The following is a 24,189-nucleotide window of genomic DNA, read 5'->3' as shown; positions in this document are numbered from 1 at the left end:
CACACAGATATCCCCCTAAAATAGCTAAAACAAAAAACAAACTAAAAACTACTTCCAAAAAATATTCAGCTTTGATATTAATGAGTTTTTTGGGTTCATTGAGAACATGGTTGTTGTTCAATAATAAAATTAATCCTCAAAAATACAACTTGCCTAATAATTCTGCACTCCCTGTATACCCAAAATCCAGGTGACAGGTTCCCTTTAAGCGGTTGAGCCCCGCTGATCAGATATTTATGCCTTATCCTGTGGGTAGAAGATAAGCTATGGAGACAACCCTTTTATTATGGCATAATTATATATCATCCAGGTGGGAAGAGGTTAACTTACTCTTGTCATACCTGCATGCCTGAGTCTCTTTAGTTTCATCATTGAACTCAATTATAAAGACGAACTCTATAAAAAGGATCAAAAAACAGCAGTAATTTACTAACGTTACCTTTCCAAGTTGTTCGGCCGCGCTGGTGTAGTTCCTCTCGGACAACGCGGTGTTATATTTCTCTATCGCACTATTAAACTGAGACAGAACACAAGGGGTGAATTGTGGAGTACAGGACGGGTCTTTCCATATGTGGTGCTTGTGGTCAAAGCAAATAACTGGATATAAAATTATGATTGATTAAAAAAATGGCTGCACAACATTTTACATACAAACAATAGTGCTGAGAAATGGGGGTCAGTCTAACATAACGTGCTATTATACCTACTGTAAATGGAAAAATAGAAGCTCTTTGCGCACATTTTTGATCAAACGCGTGTCGGGCCCATCTACCAGGCATCAAGGAGGCTTCCGCAGATGGGTGCCTAACAGTCCAAGAGAGGCGTTATAGCAGTGTTAGCCACCTTGACGCCTGGTAGATGGGCCCGACACACGTTTGATCAAAAATGTGCGCAAAAGCTTCTAATTTTCCATTTATAGTAGGTATAATACCACTTTAATTTAGAATGATCCCCATTTCTCAGCTCTATTGTTTGCATGTGAAATGTTGTGCAGCCATTTTTTTATCAACCATGTTTGCTCGATGGATATGCACCTGTGACTATGAACATGAATGTGCTAGTCTAAATTTTCTTGTACTGGATATGAATTCTAGTGTAACCCTACAGACACAGAGGTAACTGTGCAGCAGTCTGCGTATAACCCTCCCCCAGTACAGAGGACGCGGTCTAAACCCATCGGCTGAGACTTCCAAAAAGCAACTGGGTAAAAATACTATATTAATACAGAGATGATAAAGGATCTATTATAGAGAAGAGGCTGTGACTTCTATGCTTAACCCCTTAAAGGACACATATTTCACCTTAAGGACCAGGCCATTTTTTGAAAATCTGACCAGTGTCACTTTAAGTGGTGATAACTTTAAACGCTTTGACTTATCCAGGCCATTCTGAGATTGTTTTTTCGTCACATATTGTACTTCATGACACTGGTAAAATGAAGTCAAAAAAATTCATTTTTATTTATAAAAAATACCAATTTAACCAAAAATTTGTAAAAAATTGCAAATTTCCAAGTTTCAATTTCTCTACTTCTATAATACATAGTAATACCTACAAAAATAGTTATTACTTTACATTCCCCATATGTCTACTTCATGTTTGGATCATTTTGGGAATGACATTTTATTTTTTGGGGATGTTACAAGGCTTAGAGGTTTAGAAGCAAATCTTGAAATTTTTCAGAAATTTTCAAAAACTCACTTTTTAGGGACCAGTTCAGGTCTGAAGTCACTTTGTGAGGCTCACATAATAGAAACCACCCAAAAATGTCATTAACCCTTTAGGTGTTCCACAAGAGTTAATGGCAAATGGTGATAAAATTTCAGAATATTTTTGGCAGATTTTTCATTTTAATGCATTTTTTCCAGTAACAAAGCAAGGGTTAACAGCCAAACAAAATGCTATATTTATTGCCCCGATTCTGTAGTTTACAGAAACACCCCATATGTGGTCGTAAACTGCTGTACGGGCACACGGCAGGGCGCAGAAGGAAAGGAATGCCATACGGTTTTTGGAAGGCAGATTTTGCTGGACTGTTTTTTTTTACACCATGTCCCATTTGAAGCCCCCCTAATGCACCCTAGAGTAGAAACTCCAAAAAAGTGACCCCATTTTGAAAAAAATACGGGATAGGGTGGCATTTTGTTGGTACTAGTTTAGGGTACATATGATTTTTGGTTGTTCTATATTACACTTTTTGTGCGGCAAGGTAACAAGAAATAGCTTTTTTGGCACCATTTTATTTTTTTTGTTATTTACAATATTCATCTGACAGGTTAGATCATGTGGTAATTTTATAGAGCAGGTTGTCACGGACGCGGCGATACCTAATATGTATACAATTTTTTTATTTATGTAAGTTTTACACAATGATTTCATTTTTGAAAACAAAAAAAATGTTTTAGTGTCTCCATAGTCTAAGATCCATAGTTTTTTCTGTTTTTGGGCGATTATCTTAAGTAGGGTCTCATTTTTTGTGGGATGAGATGACGGTTTGATCGCTTGCTATTACACTTTTTGTGACATAAGATGACAAAAAAATGGCTTTTACACAGTTTTAATTTTTATTTTTTTACGGTGGTCACTTGAGGGGTTAGGTCATGTGATATTTTTATAGAGCCGGTCGATACGGACACGGCGATACCTAATATGTATACTTTTTTTTTATTGATGTAAGTTTTACACAATGATTTTATTTTTGAAACAAAAAAAAAAAATCATGTTTTACTGTTTCTATAGTCTAAGAGCCATAGTTTTTTCAGTTTTTGGGCGATTATCTTGGGTAGGGTATGATTTTTGCGGGATGAGATGATGGTTTGATTGGTACTATTTTGGCGTACATGCGACTTTTTTGATCACTTTTATTACCTTTTTTGGGAAGTAAGGTGGGCAAAATTTAAATTTCATCATAGTTTTTTATTTTTTATTTTTATAGCCTTCACCGTTCGGGTAAAGTAACATGACCGTTTTATAGATCAGGTCGTTACGGATGCGGTGATATCAAACATGTGTAAGGAATTTTTTTTTTTTTCATTTTTAATCAGTGATAAATGTGTTTTTTGATTTTTACTTTTTTTTCAGATTTTTTTGACGCAGACCCACTTGGTTCTTGAAGATCCAGTGGGTCTGATGTCTGTATAATACAGTACAGTACACTATATAGTCTACTGTATTGTATTTTACTTACACTTTGTCTGAACAGATCTCTGCCTTTAGCACAGATCTGTTCAGCACCATGGACAGCAGGATGCCTGAGATGGCGTCCTGTTGCCATGGGAACCTTCCCCGTCTGCTCAGTTGTGGCCACAACTGCGCAGACGGGGAAGGGTAAGGAGGGGGGCTCCCTCCCTCTGTGACCCCATCCTGTCTGGGGGCTGCAAAGGCATAGCAGCCCCCCCGATGGGAGAGGGATGGAGTTCCCGACTGTTAACCTCTGCTATTCCATACCACGGTCCATACGGACCGCGGTATGGAAAGGGTTAAACAGCTGAAATCGCATCACAGATGTCAGCAATGTGCTGACACTCTGGTATAACCACTGGCCACCAATGATTATTCAAGAGGAAGCGGGCGGGGGATCGCGATCCCGCCTCCCGCAACCCCCCCCCTTGCACCTCCCGCCGCCATAAAATCATTCAGGGGTGCGGGGGGGGGGGGGGGGTGAAAAAACGATATTTTAGGCATATAAAGTTTCTGATCCCCTGAAAGTGCAGCAAACCGCAGGTCTGAATTGACCTGCGGTTTGTTGCGATCGCCGACACGGGGGGTCACGGGACCCCCCCGCGCATTTAGCCGGCACCCTGAGCAGGCACCTTGTTCCGATCACCGCCGGCCGGGCAGCAGTGATCGGAACAACACGTGTCCTTAAGGGGTTAAAGGGTTATTCCAGGATTCTGTTCCACATGGTCTATTCTCAGGGTAGGCCACCAATGTCCGATTGCCATTTCTCAGACTCCCTGCCAATCAGCTGTTTCAGAATAGCTCCGAAGCCGAAATCAGCGCCAGAACTTCCCAGCTACGTCCATCATGTAGTGGACTGAAGTGGCTTCTTCAGTGCTGCTCCCTCTGACTTCAATGGGGGCAGCGCTGCATCACATTCCAGACAGCAGGGAGCGGCAGAACATTTAAAGGGGCTGTTCCATGACTAAGTGGCCCCAGCTGAGCACAAGAATGGTGGCCCTTCTTCACTGTTTGAATGGGGAAACAGAGACACATGTTGGCTCTCCGCTTCATTCAGCTCTCTGGGACTTCCGGAGGTAGCCAAGTACAAGCGCTCTGCTATTTCCAGAAGTCCTATACAGTATCCCAGTGGTAAGAGCCCTGCCGATCAGACACGTCCCCTAGTCCTATACAGTATCCCAGCGGAAAGAGCCTTGCCGATCAGACACATCTCCTAGTCCTATACAGTATCCCAGCGGTAAGAGCTAGCCGATCAGACACGTCCCCTAGTCCTATACAGTATCCCAGCGGTAAGAGCTCTGCCGATCAGACACGTCCCTAGCCCTCTACAGTATCCCAGCGGTAAGAGCCCTGCCGATCAGACACGTCCCCTAGTCCTATACAGTATCCCAGCGGTAAGAGCTCTGCCGATCAGACACGTCCCCTAGTCCTATACAGTATCCCAGCGTTAAGCACGCTGCCGATCAGACACGTCCCCTATCCTGTGAGCAGGGGATAAGTTGCTGTCACGGGACAACCCCTTTAAAACCTGAGTGTAGCTTATTTCATTATTTTATTGGCTTTCCTTCTTGAAACACCCCCCACAGGACAATAATCCTCCTCCAGTGGACGTGCACAGACCTCCTGCAGCTGGCTCAGCACCTCCAGGATCATGGTGTTTCTTTCCAGCTGATGCTTCAGTTCGGTGAATTCGCTGATGGCCACTTTCAGTTCATTCTGCACCTGAATAAAGATAAATCGGCTTTTCATTACCATAGGTATCTCATCACAGAGGAGCACTATGTCTGCACACCGAAAATCCACAAAGGTCTAACATTACAAGGAAATCTCACTAAAAATCTAACGCTCAGTTCTGGGTGACATTTACCAAGGCTCACCCCTTTATGAAACAAATGTGAGGGGAATGGGTTGTCAGCTTCCAGCGTGGACGGACAGCAATCTCTGCAGGAGTCCCCCTAATCCAGTACGTTTTCAGGTAGGGTGACATACACAGGAGGCTGGTACCTCCTGTAGACAACCCCTATTCATATGCCCCATTAGAACATCCACACATCATAGAGGGGTCCGGGACCCCTTCTAAGCACCAGGATGGAGAGCAGCCGCTCCCCCGCACTCACCCTCATTTTCAATTGTCGACTTTAACATATCCACGTCCCTGTTCAGACTGTTGACTTGTGCCACAAGGTCTTCAGCGCTCTGCATGCTGGGGAGGAACTCGTCGTACTTTTTATTGATCATGTCGCACACTTCACCCTATGGACATAATGGAGACAAACAGCAGAGTCAGTCCCTGACACAGCCCCTGATATATTACAGGGCCTTACAGTCAGCCGGCCACACAATCGTCTCATCACTTGCTTAAAAGGGGTATTCCGGATGTTACAGGATAGGGGATAGCTATCAGATTGGTGGGAATCCTAACGGTAGGAGAACGGGAACACTGTACCCCTTTGAGCACCAGGTCAAGCATGTGCACTGTCGCTCCATCCATCTTTACAGGAGCTCTGGAGACCTCCGAGTACAGCGCTCAGATATTTCCGGAACTCCGACAGAGATGAAAGGAGCGGCAGGGCGCATGCTCGACCGGGTTCTCTGTACTTTTTAGGGGGCTCTGAGGGGTACAATGTCCCCCACTGCCAGCACCCCCACCGATCTAACAGTTAACAACCAGAATACCCCTTTAAGGCCGTATGAACACAGGCGGATGGCTTTTCTTTTTGCTGACCCATAGAAATGAATAGATCCACATGCAATCTGTGAACTGGAAACGGATGCGAAATACAGCCGTGTGCAGCCCTTACTATGACTGTATTAACCCCTTTCAAAACATACCTATATACTGCAAACCAAGATGAATCAGTTTTTATTCCAGTTAACCCTGCTGTACACACAAACCATACCAACAGCTATGGCCACTCACTGGTACCCCCTAAATGAGTCGTAGGGGTTCTGATGGGGGGCACACCCTCCCCTTGTCAAACCCTCGAGGGCAAGGATCAGCAAGCTTCTGCAAGCAAACTGCTGTGAACTACAACTCCCAGCATGCACACATACTTGGCTGTTCTTGTAACTCCATAGAAGTGAAAGGTGGATTCTGGGTGTTGTAGTTTCCGAACAGCTGGGTATCGTAGTTTGCTGAATCCAGTCGCCACAGTAACTTATGACTGATCTGTAGGACAGACGCTTAGGGATGAGCGAACTTATGTTTCAAGTTCGGGTTCTCTAAAAATTCTGTTATGGATTCCACTACCACGGACCATAGATAGTGGAATCCATAAAGGAATCTTAGATAACCTGAACCTTGCAAGCGAACTTGAACATAAGTTTGCTCGTCCTATAGGCGACTAAGATCGATTGGTGGGGTTCGAATACTAGGACCCTCAACCTCGAAAGAACAGGGTCCCTGAGTGAATGGGAGAAATGATCCTGCATGTAACCTCACTTCATTCAATCCGGCAATCAATGCTTAGAGGGCTACATTCACTCCGGGACCCCCAATGATCAGATACTTATCCCTCTGTGGATAGTTTAGATCCAGGCCATTGAACCCTGTAAAGGGGTTGTCCCACCATAAGAACTTATCTCCGACCCTCTCCATTGCAGTAGGATGATGGCACAGTGGGCAGCGGATAAGTATCCGTATGTCAGGGTAAAGTGAAGGACGGCAATATGGCTGCACTCTCTGTCGTCAAGCTCGGAAAAGTGGCCGCAGCTCAATAGTGAAAAACCAAGAACTGGAGTCGCAACCGATCTGGTCACTGCGATCATGCTCAGCGGTGGTGTAAAAAGAGGAAAGTTGAATTCTTATAGGCCGCTAGGCGGCTCAAGTCTTCAGTCCATTATCTCTGTAACTAAAGACACATAACAGACAAGCCTCGAGAGCTGCGCCAACTTCTGGCTAATATTTGGTCACTGGCGTGTTTTCGGCTGTGGAAAAACTCTATTCACTTCTATAGTACTCTATGGCTGCCCACAGGAAGGATGGGGGATGGGAGTCTACATTGTGAACAGGTGTGGGTCCCACATCTATCAGATGCTTATGGCATATCCTGTGGATAAGCCATTAAGGGGATTATCCCAGGATTTAAAAAAAATATATAAAAAAATTAAAAGAAAATCAGACATCATCTAGTAGATGACAATCTCTTTCTAGAACAAGTTAGAACCTGCCCTGTACCTCACATGGATCCAGAGATCTGCCCATTTATTACTTCAATTGCTCTGCTAGGTTCTCTTCAGGATGAAATCTCGGAGGGGGGGGGGGGGATGTCCATTCTGCTGCAGCTCTCTGCGACAAACACCCGCCAATCCCGTCGTACTATGCCACAGTTGCCATACAGGTCTCGTCCACTAGAGACTTCTGGAGGCGAATCCACTGTGATCACAGTAGACGTTTAAGATTGGTTGGTGTGCCCATACATGATACAATCGGTAAAATAAAATGATTAAATTTGATTTCCAGCGCAAAATCTATTTGCTGCCACCACCCTTCATATTGAAAGGGGTGAAGAGACCCCGGCTAGCTAATCCTAAAAGGGAAGAAACGGTTATTTGCAACCTATCTAACCAATTAACAATTTATAGGAATAAGACAATGTGGTAGTATGTCTCTTCTGAGGACAGAGTTCTTAGCATAGATCAGATCATTAAGTAACAAGGGCAAAACTGAACCGATGAAATCGTCAGCTTTTATTCTAAAAACTATACGCAAAAATACACTGCTCAAAAAAATAAAGGGAACACTTAAACAACACAATGTAACTCCAAGTCAATCACACTTCTGTGAAATCAAACTGTCCACTTAGGAAGCAACACTGAGTGACAATCAATTTTCACATGCTGATGTACAATGCGGATAGATAACAGGTGGAAATTATAGGCAATTAGCAAGACACCCCCAATAAAGGAGTGGCTTCTGCAGGACCACTTCTCAGTTCCTATGCTTACCAGGCTGATGGTTTTGGTCACTTTTGAATGCTGGCGGTGCTTTCACTCTAGTGGTAAGCATGAGACGGAGAGTCTACAACCCACACAAGTGGCTCAGGTAGTGCAGCTTATCCAGGATGGCACATCAATGCGAGCTGTGGCAAGAAGGTTTGCTGTGTTTGTCAGCGTAGTGTCCAGAGCATGGATGCGCTACCAGGAGACAGGCCAGTACATCAGGAGACGTGGAGGAGGCCGTAGGAGGGCAACAACCCAGCAGCAGGACCGCTACCTCCGCCTTTGTGCAAGGAGGAACAGGAGGAGCACTGCCAGAGCCCTGCAAAATGACCTCTAGCAGGCCACAAATGTGCATGTGTCTGCTCAAACGGTCAGAAACTGACTCCATGAGGATGATATGAGGGCCCGACGTCCACAGGTGGGGGTTGTGATTACAGCCCAACACTGTGCAGGACGTTTGGCATTTGCCAAGATTGGCAAATTCGCCACTGGCGCCCTGTGCTCTTCACAGATGAAAGCAGGTTCACACTGAGCACATGTGACAGACGTGACAGAGTCTTGAGACGCCTTGGAGAACGTTCTGCTGCCTGCAACATCCTCCAGCATGACCGGTTTGGCATTGGGTCAGTAATGGTGTGGGGTGGCATTTCTTTGGAGGGCCGCACAGCCCTCCAGGTGCTCGCCAGAGGTAGCCTGACTGCCATTAGGTACCGAGATGAGATCCTCAGACCCCTTGTGAGACCATATGCTGGTGCGGTTGGCCCTGGGTTCCTCCTAATGCAAGACAATGCTAGACCTCATGTGGCTGAAGTGTGTCAGCAGTTCCTACAAGACGAAGGCATTGATGCTATGGACTGGCCCGCCCGTTCCCCAGACCTGAATCCAATTGAGCACATCTGGGACATCATGTCTCGCTCTATCCACCAACGTCACGTTGCACCACAGACTGTCCAGGAGTTGGCAGATGCTTTAGTCCAGGTCTGGGAGGAGATCCCTCAGGAGACCGTCCGCCACCTCATCAGGAGCATGCACAGGCGTTGTAGGGAGGTCATACAGGCACGTGGAGGCCACACACACTACTGAGCCTCATTTTGACTTGTTTTAAGGACATTACATCAAAGTTGGATCAGCCTGTAGTGTGTTTTTCCACTTTAATTTTGAGGGTGACTCCAAATCCCAGACCTCCATGGGTCTGAAATTCTGATTTCCATTTTTTTATTTTTGTAGTGATTTTGTTGTCAGCACCATTCAACTATGTAAAGAACAAAGTATTTCAGAAGAATATTTATTTATTTCAGATCGTAGGATGTGTTATTTTTGTGTTCCCTTTATTTTTTCTGAGCAGTTGTATATACATCTAAACTGACAGATAAATATACCTGCCAGTCGAACAGATGGGTTGGACAGAAAATAGGTAAGAGGTGGAAGGGAATAGAATGTCTGTGAGTTTAGATTACGTGGTAAAGTCACAGTAAACGATAAAGTCTTTAAAGGAATAATCCAAGGATGGCGGGGGTTGCCTCCGTGACCAGCAGGCGGTTGTAGATGGTAGATGAAGGACAAGGATCTGCGTGGGTCACTCTGTTTTACCCACTCTGGAGCGGGGAGTGGCTGTCCTGTGACACGTACAAGTCCCAGGCTGGTGTAATTGGAAAAGAGGGGCAGTCCTTGCCCTGAGAGGGAGAAAATCTGGCAGCATCATTGCTTGGTCAGTTTCTCCAGTACCCGTACGTCAATTAGAAATTTAAGATCAATTTATAACATCAGGACAATTTTGAGCCATTATCCGATATCAATATGATGGAAGACCAATACCAGTGTGTCCTAGTGCCATGAGAACCGTCATAATCTCAAGAGGGAATTTACGATTTTTGTTTGAGAATCCAGGAAGGTGTAGTTAGAAGAACCCGAACAACCTCTGAAGAGAAGTGGTTCCTTTAATTTATTTCCTAACCCATGAAATATGAGGAAAATATGGGAAAATATGCTCCAGTTGTGAGAGATTCTCTTTCCTTCGTTTAATGGCGCCTCCGAGGAATGTGTACAACCATCTGCTGGGGGTGGACGCACATGCTCTGTACCGGTTTCTACTGCAGCAGCCGTATCTACTGTTAGTAGACTGTGACGGTTACAAGGAGAGAACTGCAACAAAAAGGATATGATGTGATAGGGAGAGAGCTTTAACAGAGAGGACGCACCCCCTGAGCTGTGATAGGGAGAGAGTGTGACGCAATACGAAGAAATCGCGAATGCGTCCGGTTTTAAAATCACAAAAAATCACACGAGAGAGTTAAAATCTGGGTTGAAGAAAAAAAAGTAATTCACCTTGCTAGCACAGCTCACAGATCAGAGTCAATTAGCACCTCCGTGCCAAAAGAATCTTCCTGGACAGAGGAGCACCCCCTGCCAGGTCATACATCCATCACTCTGATCTCATCATGACAAAACCTCATAAAAAATGACTGTGACTTCCCAGTCTGTGTGGCTCCTGCATCGCAGGAGGTCTCACACCTTTAGCCTGGGCAGAGAACTTCAGAAGGAAAGGATAGATCCTGATCACACAGCTGGTTGGTACAAGGCACGGCTAGATCGCCGCTAGCATGTCCGCAATATACCTGTCCTATAGGGCTGTGTGCTTTTATTGTGCTTAAAAAATGATTTTATATATATGTAAATTAGACTTGTAAGGTGTCCAAGGGGCTGTACGAACCTTCCTGGTGCCCAGCCACGCCCGCCTGTGAAGGAGCCCAGCACCGCCTATGTCCTCCGAATCTCCTCCTTTCATCAACGATAGATAGGACCGGTATATTGCGGACATGCTAGCGGCGATCTAGCCGTGCATGTCCACAGCTCTATAACCCAAAACTTGGTGACAGAATCCCTTTAACCATAAGACTAGAATCTACCAATTCTCTACCGAAGGAAGTTGGATTCTCAAGCTGTTAATATTTCAGAGCGAAAGGAAACAGACAATTAAAAAGAAATAGTTATTTTTAATGGAACAAGTCAGTTATAACAAGATGCATTTCAAAAATGGTAGACAAGACATAGGGCATGAAATGTAAACAAAAGGGGTTTAACCCCTTCAGGACCCTGGGATTTTCCATTTTTCACTCCCCGCCTTCCCATAGTCTTAACTTTTTTATTTTTCCATTCACATAGCCTTATGAGGCCCTTTTTTTTGCGGGGCAGGTTGTACTTTCTAATGGCACCATTTACGGTTGCATACCATGTAGTAGGGAGCGGGAAAGAAATTCCAAATGGGGTAGAATTGGGAATTTTTACACTGTACACAGGGGTGTGGAAATTTTAAAAAAAAACTACTTGTCGAAGGACTAAAGTGGGGGCTCAATCTACTTGTCCTGAACTTATACTAACGTTATACTGTATGGGGGCGGGGGCCACAAGGCAATGTTATACTGTATGGGGGCGGGGGCCACAAGGAGACGTTATGCTGTATGGGGGCGGGGGCCACAGGGAGATGTTATACTGTATGGGGCGGGGGCCACAAGGCAATGTTATACTGTATGGGGGCGGGGGCCACAAGGAGACGTTATGCTGTATGGGGGCGGGGGCCACAGGGAGATGTTATACTGTATGGGGCGGGGGCCACAAGGCAATGTTATACTGTATGGGGGTGGGGGCCACAGGGAGACGTTATGCTGTATGGGGGCGGGGGGCCACAGGGAGATGTTATACTGTATGGGGGCGGGGGCCACAAGGCAATGTTATACTGTATGGGGGCGGGGGCCACAAGGAGACGTTATGCTGTATGGGGGCGGGGGCCACAGGGAGATGTTATACTGTATGGGGCGGGGGCCACAAGGAGACGTTATGCTGTATGGGGGTGGGGGCCACAGGGAGACGTTATACTGTATGGGGGCAGCCGCTTGGTGACGTTATACTGTATGGGGGAAACAGGCAGACATTATAGTTTATCAAGTGCCACGTGCAGTGCAGATTGCAGGCAGGGCCAGAGCCTCAGAAGACAGACAGCACAACCTTTATTTCTGACACCCCTGCAGATGAGCGTTCCTCCCGGAGCCTGTCCACATCGCAGCTCCCGGCCTGACCTGCAAGCGCTGACTGGGGTCACATAGCATTATACTGATTTATGATGCTATGTAACCCTTACAGTTCTGGAATGTATTGGATAACACTGACATAATGCTGTCACTGACGTCACGCGCATGCTCCTCCCACTTTATGAATGAAGCAGGCGGAGCAGGCGCGTGACGTCAGTGAGTTGCGCTGCCGCCCGGCCTGCTACTGAGTTTTAGAGATGGGAAGTTCGGATCTTTTTCATGAATCGGATCTTCGGTTCACTTCCTGAGCCGGCAGAAGCAAGTGAACTGAAGATCAATGCGCATGCTCAGCTCATCGGATCTTCGGTTCACTTGCTGAGTCAGCTCTGCTGCAGTGGAGCAGACTGATGTAATTACACTGTATAGTATTGCAGGGATTTAGATAATGGTCTAAGAGTTTATTAGTTAAAAGAATCAAATGAGTCAGAGACTGTGTCACCGAGTCCCTGCCAGGCTTCCTGCTCTGCTACATTGCTGCAAGCACCCTGTACACACACAGCTCTGCTACATTGCTGCAAGCACCCTGTACACACACAGCTCTGCTACATTGCTGCAAGCACCCTGTACACACACAGCTCTGCTACATTGCTGCAAACACCCTGTGCACACACAGCTCTGCTACATTGCTGCAAACACCCTGTACACACACAGCTCTGTTACATTGCTGCAAGCACCCTGTACACACACAGCTCTGCTACATTGCTGCAAGCACCCTGTACACACACAGCTCTGCTACATTGCTGCAAGCACCCTGTACACACACAGCTCTGTTACATTGCTGCAAGCACCCTGTACACACACAGCTCTGCTACATTGCTGCAAGCACCCTGTACACACACAGCTCTGCTACATTGCTGCAAACACCCTGTACACACACAGCCTCTGCTACATTGCTGCAAGCACCCTGTACACACACAGCTCTGCTACATTGCTGCAAGCACCCTGTACACACACAGCTCTGCTACATTGCTGCAAGCACCCTGTACACACACAGCTCTGTTACATTGCTGCAAACACCCTGTACACACACAGCTCTGCTACATTGCTGCAAGCACCCTGTACACACACAGCTCTGCTACATTGCTGCAAGCACCCTGTACACACACAGCTCTGCTACATTGCTGCAAACACCCTGTACACACACAGCTCTGTTACATTGCTGCAAGCACCCTGTACACACACAGCTCTGCTACATTGCTGCAAGCACCCTGTACACACACAGCTCTGCTACATTGCTGCAAGCACCTTGTACACACACAGCTCTGCTACATTGCTGCAAACACCCTGTACACACACAGCTCTGCTACATTGCTGCAAGCACCCTGTACACACACAGCTCTGCTACATTGCTGCAAGCACCCTGTACACACACAGCTCTGCTACATTGCTGCAAGCACCCTGTACACACACACAGCTCTGCTACATTGCTGCAAGCACCCTGTACACACACACAGCTCTGCTACATTGCTGCAAGCACCCTGTACACACACAGCTCTGCTACATTGCTGCAAGCACCCTGTACACACACAGCTCTGCTACATTGCTGCAAGCACCCTGTACACACACACAGCTCTGCTACATTGCTGCAAGCACCCTGTACACACACAGCTCTGCTACATTGCTGCAAGCACCCTGTACACACACACAGCTCTGCTACATTGCTGCAAGCACCCTGTACACACACAGCTCTGCTACATTGCTGCAAGCACCCTGTACACACACACAGCTCTGCTACATTGCTGCAAGCACCCTGTACACACACACAGCTCTGCTACATTGCTGCAAGCACACTGTACACACACAGCTCTGCTACATGCAATACTATACCACTACCCCGGACGGACTTGTCAGGAGACAGGGAGCCGCAGAGCAGGAAGCCTGGCAGGGACTCGGTGACACGGTCTGTGACTCATTCGATTCTTTTAACTAATAAACTCAGACGATTCTCTGAGTCCCTGCACTACGCTCCCTGTGCTGTGAGTCAGTGCTGGTTGCCTCTGATTGGTTGGAGGGCGGGGAAGGGGCGGGGGCTAGCTTCCACTGTCGGCTCCTATTACACTGCCTGCTGCTGCCTCTATGCTACTGGAGGTTGTGAGTACAGAGAGGGAGAGGATCGCATAGGAATATTACTATTACAGTGAGCGGGGCCCGGTGTTATGTTATTCTGGGGCGGGCCCCCATCTCGGCCGGGCCCCCGGACCATGTCCGAAGTGCCCGACCGGTCAGTCCGCCCCTGGCACCGCTCCTATTACTGCCAAACCGGCATGTCCCTGCTACTTGCCCGCACAGGGCTAAACAACTGTTCAAACTACTTGCCCGGCGCCCGGAACTGCATGTCCCGGGCGGCGGGCGATAGGAATTCCACACCCCTGTACACTATGCAGTAAAAATGACCCGTTATCTTCATGCTCCAGGTCAGTACGGTTCCAACGATCCACACTTGAAAATTTTGTCTTGCATTTTAATGCTGAAAAAATAAAATAAAATTTAAACCTTTGAGAATTTTTTTTTTTTTTTTCATAACCATATTCTGACCTCTATAACTTTTTTGCAGCTATGTGTACAGGGCTGTGTGAGGGCTCATTATTTGCAAGATGATCTGTTCTTTTCAGTGATACCAATTTTAAGTGTGTGCAACTTTTTGATCACTTTTTATAAAAAAAACTATTGGGTAGTTGAAGTGACCAAAAATGGCAAATTGGCTGTTTTTATTTTTTTGCCATTAAAGAGGACCTTTCACTAGTTTAAAAACTAAAAACTAACTATATCAGTGGGCAGAGCGGCGCCCAGGGGTCCCCCTGCACTGACTAGTATGTCTGGGCGCCGCTCCGTTCGCCCGGTATAGGCTCCGGTGTCTGAGCTCCCTCTGTTGTAATGGGCGGAGTTTTTGTATTAGGGTTGTCCCTTGCTGCAGCGCTGGCCAATCGTAGCGCACAGCTCATAGCCTGGGAGTCTTTAAGGCTACTTTCACACTTGCAATCGGGGCTCCGTTTGAAGGCTCTCACAAGCGTCTCCGAACGCATCCGTACGGCCCCAATGCATTCTGAGTGGATGCGGATCCGCTCAGAATGCATCAGTCTGGCAGCGTTCAGCCTCCGCTCCGCTCAGCGAGCGGACACCTGAACGCTGCTTGCAGGCGGACACCCGAACCGCCTGGCCGTGCGGAGGCAAGCGGATCCGTCCAGACTTACAATGTAAGTCAATGGGGACGGATCCGTTTGAAGATGACACAATATGGCTCAATCTTCAAACTGATCCGTCCCCCATTGACTTTCAATGTAAAGTCTGGACGGATCCGTCTGAAGCTACTTTCACACTTAGAATTTTTTCTAAGCTATAATGCAGACGGATCCGTTCTGAACGGATCCCAACGTCTGCATTATAGGAGCGGATCCGTCTGTGCAGACACCAGACGGATCCGCTCCGAACGCAAGTGTGAAAGTAGCATAATATTGTTATATTTTAATAGTATGGGCATTTTCGCACGCAGCAATGCCCATGATGGTTTTTTTTTTTCTTATTGGTTAGGTATTTTTATTTTAAGGGAAGGGGGTGATTTGAACTTTTTTTTTTTTTGTAAAAATATTTTTGAATTTTTTTTTTTTTAAGTCACCTTAGGTGACAATAACTGGCAATTATTCGATTGCCCATAGTACTCAGTGATGGCTAAATCATTGAAGACTTCAATTGCACTATATCAATACAAGGCTGCCACCTAGTGGCCTGTATCGATATATACATCTAATTGACTCAGAAGCCGGCTTGGGGCTTCGGACAATTAGATCGAGGTAACAGGTCCCCCGATTTTACCCGGGGAACGTTGTTACCAGACGCGCATGACTTCCAGTTCCGGTCTGCGCAGATGCCGTGGTCACATTTGACCATGGCATCTGAAAGGTAAGATGTATGCGATCAGCCTTATGGCTGATCGCATACATGTGCCGCAGGTCTCTGCTATGTAAAATAGCAGAGACCCTGCGGCTAAGGCACCCGCGAGTGGGCGCCTTGTTTAGGGATCGGACCCATGAGGTACAGCTAAGTCATGGGTCCTTAAGGGGTTAACATTAAAAAAATACCCTTCATAAATGAGTATTATCTAGGCTCTTAGGTTATGTCTAGAGTCCTGCACACATTTGGTGTCCTGTCAGAGCTGTTACCACACAGCTCTCTCTTCTGCTGCTCTCAACTGAACTCCAAAATGGCTGCCTGCATCCAGCTCACACAGACTCTGACAGGTCGCCTAGGTAACCAAACTCTTACTGAAATGGCTGCCAGTCTGGTGCCATTTCAGTTATTTCTAACAGAAAATGTGTAGATCAGAAACAGATGAAAACTCCCAAGGAGCAAGTGCACATCCCTGTCCTGAAATGCAGCTGAATTTAGATGGCGGTGTGTGAAACATCACGGCGCTGTGCTCTGGTTACTATATTAATACACCGCCATCATCACAGGGAGTAACAGGAGGTGGTTACGCCATTTCCAGCTCTTCGAGAAAGAAGCTATCCTGCATATTTGCAGACTATGTAAAAGGCGGAGGTTCACTTTAAGAAAGCTTCATAATAACCTGCATCCATTCTACGACTGGGCAGCACAGGAGCTTCAAACAAGTCTAGTAACTGGTTTACATAATTACTACTCTACAAACAGCAGGAGAACGTGTGCGAGATCCCAGGATAGGAGCCGCCATGTGTCACATGTAGCCGCATATAGTAACATGACATAAGCGGGCGCCGCGCTTCATGTTACCAGCAGATGGAGGCGCATTCCAGACTCGGGCTCTGTTCACACCAGCAAGGAGCAGCCAATAGCAGGCCGGGGACGAGCCTTCCTGGCATCACCCGCATCACTAGGAAGGCTCGTCCCCATTGCGGCCTGCTATTGACTGCGAGCATTATGTATACAGGACAGGTATACGACAGCGTTCTCTCTGTATACAGGACAGGTATACGACAGCGTTCTCTCTGTATACAGGACAGGTATACGACAGCGTTCTCTCTGTATACAGGACAGGTATACGACAGCGTTCTCTCTGTATACAGGACAGGTATACGACAGCGTTCTCTCTGTATACAGGACAGGTATACGACAGCGTTCTCTCTGTATACAGGACAGGTATATGACAGCGTTCTCTCTGTATACAGGACAGGTATATGACAGCGTTCTCTCTGTATACAGGACAGGTATATGACAGCGTTCTCTCTGTATACAGGACAGGTATATGACAGCGTTCTCTCTGTATACAGGACAGGTATATGACAGCGTTCTCTCTGTATACAGGACAGGTATATGACAGCGTTCTCTCTGTATACAGGACAGGTATATGACAGCGTTCTCTCTGTATACAGGACAGGTATATGACAGCGTTCTCTATGTATACAGGACAGGTATATGACAGCGTTCTCTCTGTATACAGGACAGGTATATGACAGCGTTCTCTCTGTATACAGGACAGGTATATGACAGCGTTCTCTCTGTATACAGGACAGGTATATGACAGCGTTCTCTCTGTATACAGGACAGGTATATGACAGCATTCTCTATGTATACAGGACAGGTATATGACAGCGTTCTCTCTGTATACAGGACAGGTATATGACAGCGTTCTCTCTGTATACAGGACAGGTATAGGACAGCGTTCTCTATGTATACAGGACAGGTATATGACAGCGTTCTCTCTGTATACAGGACAGGTATATGACAGCGTTCTCTCTGTATACAGGACAGGTATATGACAGCGTTCTCTCTGTATACAGGACAGGTATATGACAGCGTTCTCTCTGTATACAGGACAGGTATATGACAGCGTTCTCTCTGTATACAGGACAGGTATATGACAGCGTTCTCTCTGTATACAGGACAGGTATATGACAGCGTTCTCTCTGTATACAGGACAGGTATATGACAGCGTTCTCTCTGTATACAGGACAGGTATATGACAGCGTTCTCTCTGTATACAGGACAGGTATATGACAGCGTTCTCTCTGTATACAGGACAGGTATATGACAGCGTTCTCTCTGTATACAGGACAGGTATATGACAGCGTTCTCTCTGTATACAGGACAGGTATAGGACAGCGTTCTCTATGTATACAGGACAGGTATATGACAGCGTTCTCTCTGTATACAGGACAGGTATATGACAGCGTTCTCTCTGTATACAGGACAGGTATATGACAGCGTTCTCTATAGATACCTTCACTTCTTCCACTCTCCGAGACAGGCGGCTGATTTTTGTGCCCAGATCCTCCTTCTCCAGACGCCCAGAATGCGCCAACACTTCAGTTACAAAGGACGCCATCCCGCCTGCCAACTCCACCGTCCCGGGCGCTGACGGGGCCGCTTTCAAACCATGGAGCTCAACCTACTGAGCGAAGAATGCTGGGCGATGTAGTCCAGCACCGCTGCGAGTCTGTGTAATGACCGCCGCTTTTTAGTACAAGAACTACAACACCCGACATGCACAGGCGACAAGGCAGATGACGGCTTACTAGGGCTTGTGTTTGTGTTCGCTAAGGACGATGGGATAGGAAGTCCATAGAGGCTCCCCAGCGCTTATCGTTATATCAAGAAGGACTACAATTCCCGAAGTTCTATGCGACATAGTGATTCCAGGTAATCGTGAAAACCGGATAATGCGTCACGAGGGGGCTTCTGGGAAACGTAGTCTAAGCGACGGCACTACAGATACCAGAGTGTATGGGCTGCTGGGATGGTCAGGCGTCTCTGACCTCACGTGACCGCTTATACGCTTCGCGCAGACAGCAGGGGGACCGCCATAGTGTGAACTGCTGCATAAAGCATGAGCAGGACGTTCTGTTGAATAGTAAGTGCGTATACTGCGACGAGTAGCTGTGCTTTCTGTGTGTATAGGGGGTCTGCTCTGGGGCATGCTTTGGGGGGTGGTTATAAGCTGTATTTTTAGGGTGTCAGGGTTGAGGGGCTCTGTATGGAGATAGGTTTGCCTCACCTGTCACCAGGTTCTCCCACAAGCACCATCGCATGGTTGCTGTACACCTAAATCGCATTCACACGACGGCCGTGCGTGTTTTGCGGACCGCGGAGGTAGTCCATCTGCTCCCCACATTGCCGTGCTGATCCATTGACTTCAATGGTTCTGCAATCCGTAAGATGTGGCTGAAGATTGGGCACTTCTTATCTTTTGCTGTGCAGAGTCATGGACCCGGAAGCCCACGGAAGGGCTCCTGTCTGCTTCCAGGTCAATCCCTACGAGCCACGAAAAATAGGACGTGTCCTTCCTTGCCCACATCTTGCAGCTCGTGGATCATCGAAGTCAGTGGGTCTGCACTGCGATGTGGGGCCATCCCACGGTAATAGGCCTAAGGCCTCATCCACATTTCCGTTTTTCTCTGACGTGTGCTGTGCACATTTTCTGGTAATCACGGAGACATGCACTACTTTGATCCGTGATGCAAACCAAACACGCCCATTGAAGTTTATGGATCCGTGAAAATCACCGACGCAACACAGATGGCATCAGTGTTGTGTCCGTGTCTCGTCCGTTTTTCACTAAAAACTGATAGGAGATTCTTTGGAAATTTTTGTTTTCAGCTGAGCAACTAATGTGAATTACAGATGACGCACAGTAAAAACGGACACACGGACCAACCATGGATCTTCACAGATAAAACTAGGGATCGACCGATTATCGGTTTTACCGATATTATCGGCCGATATTCAGGATTTTGAACATTATCGGCATATATTTTGCCGATATTCCGATAACGTATGGGGAACAAGGATTGCGCTGCTGACAGCGCTCTCCGTGTTCCCTCAGCAGCACCCTCCTGTGCCGCTGCCACCAATGAGAGGAGGGAGGAGAAGAGAAGAGGAGGGGAGGGGCTGTGGCCACTGCGCCACCAATGAAGACACCTCTCTCATTAATTCATATACAGGAGGCGGGAGCTGGCTGCAGAATCACATAGCCGGCTCCCAACCTCTATGACAAGTAGCTGCGATCTGCGGTAGTTAACCCCTATGTGATTCTGCAGCCAGCTCCCGCCTCCTGTATATGAATTAATGAGAGAGGTGTCTTCATTGGTGGCGCAGTGCGCCCCCCCCCCCCCCCAAACCCAGTATTAAAGACATTGGTGGCTCAGTGCGCCCCCCAGTATAAATCATTGGTGGCAGTGGCCACACGGTCCCCTCCTCCTCAGTGGCAGTTCCCATCAGAGCCCCAGCAGTGTAATCCTGGGGCTCTGATCGGTTACCATGGCAGCCAGGACGCTACTGAAGTCCTGGATGCCATAGTCGGCTCCCTGCTGCTGTGAGCACAGGGCAGCAGGGACGGTGTGAGGTCCTATTCACCCTGATAGAGCTCTATCGGGGTGAATAGGACAAGGGTTCTAGACCAAAATATTAATTATAAATAAAAAAGAAAGATTGACAAAAAAAAACTACACGTTAACAATGTACATATTCATTTTCAGCAGATTTGTGTAGGAATTCTTTTTTTTTCCAAAAATTAAAATTCACAGAATATCATTATAAATTATCGGCTATCGGCCGGAAAGTTCCCAGCTTATCGGTATCGGCCCTAAAAAATCTATATCGGTCAATCCCTAGATAAAACACGCACGCTTTTTTTCACAGATGTGACACTGACACGGAAATGTAGATGAGGCCTAATAGTGTGTCACAAAAAAAAAAAAAAGTTTATTAAAATGTTACCAATGAAAACATCACCTCACTTCACAAAAAACAATCCTCCGTACCGCTTCTTCTTGGAATTCGCCAACGTAAAACTATTATTTCCACCTCATCACCACGACGGCTACAAGGAGATTGACCCCTGACCTCTGTAGGGGCAGGAACAGAGAGAGGGTTTAAATCCCCCCCTCCCACCACCAACACCAGTGTTTCCTGTCCCTACAGAGGACAGGGGCAGAGAGAGTCTCCCTGCGGGGAGATGAAGATGGTTATTCTTTCCTGGCACCTACCGGTGTTCCCCCTGCCCTCCTGCGGTCGGCGTACTAATGCTGGGCAGGGGTGAAGGAGGGAGGCCTCGCTCCATTATTAGATGTGAGCCTGCTCCCGGATGCGATTTCCCGCCGACGCCGAGCTTGGGGCGTTCGCTGGGTGCGCACCAAAGCGCTTCTAAAGGCGGCCGACGTCACTTCCGGTGGACGGAGGGAAGTGACGTCATCCAGGAAGCGTCTCCAGCTTCAAATTTCAGCGCCAGCAAGCGCTGAACGCCTGATCGGTGCGGATACCTGGAGCTGTGTTAGTCATGTCGGCTGAACCCCGCTCCCCTGGAGACCCTCCTGTGCTGCCTACAGTAAGTCCCCTGTGGGGAAGCGCTTGTTGCTCTGCTACTTGTTTTTTTTTTAACACTGTACCAGGTTGCATACTCCTCCTCCTCCACTTCTCAGGCTTGGGGCTTTTTCTCTCCATGACTTTTATCTCATGGCTGATAGGGATTATTTCCCCCAGGTTCCTAAGGAGGTCCAGAAAAGAATCAAGAAACAGGCCAAATGCGTGTCCTGCCTCAAACGGCTTCCGGACGAGTATCGCAAAAAACTCTGCAAGGACTGTATTTCTAGCGTCATTGCGGAAGAACAGCCTTCCTTCCTTGAGGAACTGAGGTCCATGATCCATAATGAAGTAAAGACCTCCTTATCCCAAATTTCCCCCCCTCTCCGGGATCCGCCTCCACCAAAAAGGCGAAGGGAACCATCTCCCTCCTTATCTGACCCGGAGGTAACAGGGAAGATGCGTCTACATCTAGAGCCTGGGAGGACGAGGAGGTTCTCTCTGATACTGATATGGCTGAGTCAGAGAGGAAGTTTTGTTTTTCGCTAGAGGAAATGCCAGACCTTTTAAGGGCTGTCCGGGCCACGATGGGTATAGAAGACACCCCAAAAGCCCACTCAATACAAGACGAGATGTTTGGGAGACTCCGGGTTAAGAAAACCCGTGTGTTTCCAATCAATGAAAATATCCGAGATATGGTTTTGGACGAATGGTCCAACCCTGAGAAACGGTTGGGGGTTTCCAAATCCTTCAAGAACCGTTTATTATTTGATTCAAATGAGGTGAAGATCTTCAATGAGACTCCCAAGGTGGACATTCAGGTCGCCAAGGTCAATAAAAAGACTGCCTTGCCCTTTGAAGATACCTCACAATTGCGTGATCCTATGGATAGGAAGGCAGATAGTCTCCTGAAAAAATCATGGGAGGCGGCCATGGTTAATCTGAAAGCTAACATCGCGGCCACCTCGGTAGCCAGGTCCATGAGGATATGGCTTGACGAGTTAGAAAATCATATTAGGGATAATACCCCTAGGGAAGAGCTACTCAGGTCCCTTCCCTTATTGAAGTCGGCCACAGCTTTTATGGCAGACGCCTCGGCCGAATCCGTTAGATTCGCCGCAAAGGATGCGGGGCTTTCCAACGCTGCCCGCCGCGCCTTGTGGATGAAAAGCTGGTCGGGCGACAACACTTCAAAGATGAAGCTATGTGCTATCCCGTTTTCAGGGGAATATGTATTTGGCCCGGTCTTGGACCGTATCCTCGAAAAGGCCGCAGATAAGAAGGGCTTTCCTGAGGAAAGATCTTTTAAAAGGAAATATCCCTTTCGGGCCCCCTCTAGCCAGAATAAACCCTTTAGGGATAAGGGAAAGTCAGGGCGTTGGAGCTATTCCAAAGGGGGCAGGGGTAGAGGTAACCTCTCTTCCTCCCAAAGTAAGTCCGATAAGCAATGACGCCAGCGTGGGGGGGAGATTGAGGAAATTTCTGACTCCGTGGGAGTCAATTTCCCCGAATCCTTGGGTCCGGGACATCTTAAAATTCGGTTATCGGATCGAACTTTCCTCATCTCCCCCAAACCGCTTCGTCGTTACGAATCCAGGCTCCACCAGCACTCGTTTAAAAATTCTACAAGGAGTTCGGAGCCTTCTAGCTATGGACGTGATAGTACGGGTCCCCCCTTCTCAGCTAGGGCAGGGCTTCTACTCAAGCCTTTTCCTGGTGGAGAAGAAAGAGGGGTCTTTCCGTACAATTATAAACTTGAAAGCCTTAAACAAGTTCATAACCTATCGAAAGTTCAGGATGGAGTCCCTAAAATCCCTGATCCCCTTAGTAGGGAAGAATGCCCTAATGTGCTCAGTAGATCTTCAGGACGCCTACTATCACGTCCCAATTCATCCAGAATCCCAGAGGCTCCTAAGATTTTCTATTCAGGATCACAAGGGGGTAACCAACCACTTCCAGTTTACGGCCCTCCCCTTTGGGATATCATCTGCACCCAGGATCTTTACGAAGCTGGTAGTCGAGATGGTAGCCTTCCTGAGACACAAAGGACTAGTGATTGTTCCATACCTGGACGACTTCCTCCTAGTTGGGAACTCAGAGGACGATCTAAGATCAGACTTACTAACCTTCCTATCTCTCATCCAAGATCTGGGATGGTTGGTGAACCAGAAAAAGTCACATCTGGTACCGTCCAGCACTATCCAGTTTCTAGGGGTCATCCTGGACTCCCGGGCTCAGCGTACTTTCCTTCCACCAGACAAGATCAAAGGCCTCCAACTGAAGATTTGTCGGTTTCAGAACAGAAGGTCTTGTCCCATAAGAGAAGCTATGAGCCTCCTGGGCCTTCTTTCATCCTGCATCCCGTCCGTTCCCTGGAGCCAGTCTCACTTTCGATCACTTCAGCTATGGATCCTCAGATCTTGGGACAGACGACAGTCCTCACTGAACCACAAGGTTCTGATTCCCACCGCGGTGAAGGTCTCCCTGAACTGGTGGAAACATTCAGCCAACCTGTCCTTGGGAGTCGCCTGGGAGAAGACCCCCTACATCCAAGTTCTCACGGATGCGAGCGAGAAAGGATGGGGTGCGAAAGTGGGAGATCACTTCTTTCAAGGCTCCTGGGTTTCGGTAACCCGCTCCCAATCTTCCAATTTCAGGGAGCTGGAAGCGGTCCGGAAGGCCCTGAAGGCGGCAGAAGCCCTCCTTGTGGGTC

The 24,189-nt window shown here is 47.4% G+C and overlaps 2 protein-coding genes across 3 annotated transcripts in view; one reads left to right on the top strand and one right to left on the bottom strand.

Moving 5' to 3' along the window:
- The window catches only part of ZW10 (zw10 kinetochore protein), a 67,021-nt gene extending 48,375 nt beyond the window's left edge, over positions 1-18,646 (bottom strand). Inside the window, exons 1-4 of the mRNA XM_040426841.1 lie at positions 18,400-18,646; positions 5,298-5,433; positions 4,801-4,901; positions 440-517 (exon numbers count right to left, since the gene is read on the bottom strand). Of these exons, the coding sequence (XP_040282775.1) occupies positions 440-517; positions 4,801-4,901; positions 5,298-5,433; positions 18,400-18,504 (420 nt within the window). The 5' untranslated portion in view covers positions 18,505-18,646. The remainder of the gene's footprint in view (positions 1-439; positions 518-4,800; positions 4,902-5,297; positions 5,434-18,399) is intronic.
- A 209-nt stretch (positions 18,647-18,855) lies between these two features.
- The window catches only part of LOC120996946, an 80,962-nt gene continuing 75,628 nt past the window's right edge, over positions 18,856-24,189 (top strand). For both annotated transcript variants that reach the window (XM_040426833.1, XM_040426826.1), the window contains exon 1: positions 18,856-19,029. The gene's annotated coding sequence lies outside the window, so the exon portion shown is untranslated. The remainder of the gene's footprint in view (positions 19,030-24,189) is intronic.

Source organism: Bufo bufo, chromosome 1, assembly GCF_905171765.1.
Source record: "Bufo bufo chromosome 1, aBufBuf1.1, whole genome shotgun sequence".
Classification (NCBI taxonomy): domain Eukaryota; kingdom Metazoa; phylum Chordata; class Amphibia; order Anura; family Bufonidae; genus Bufo; species Bufo bufo.
Note: the sequence above shows the minus strand (reverse complement) of the source record. Positions and strands in the feature narration are given on the sequence as shown.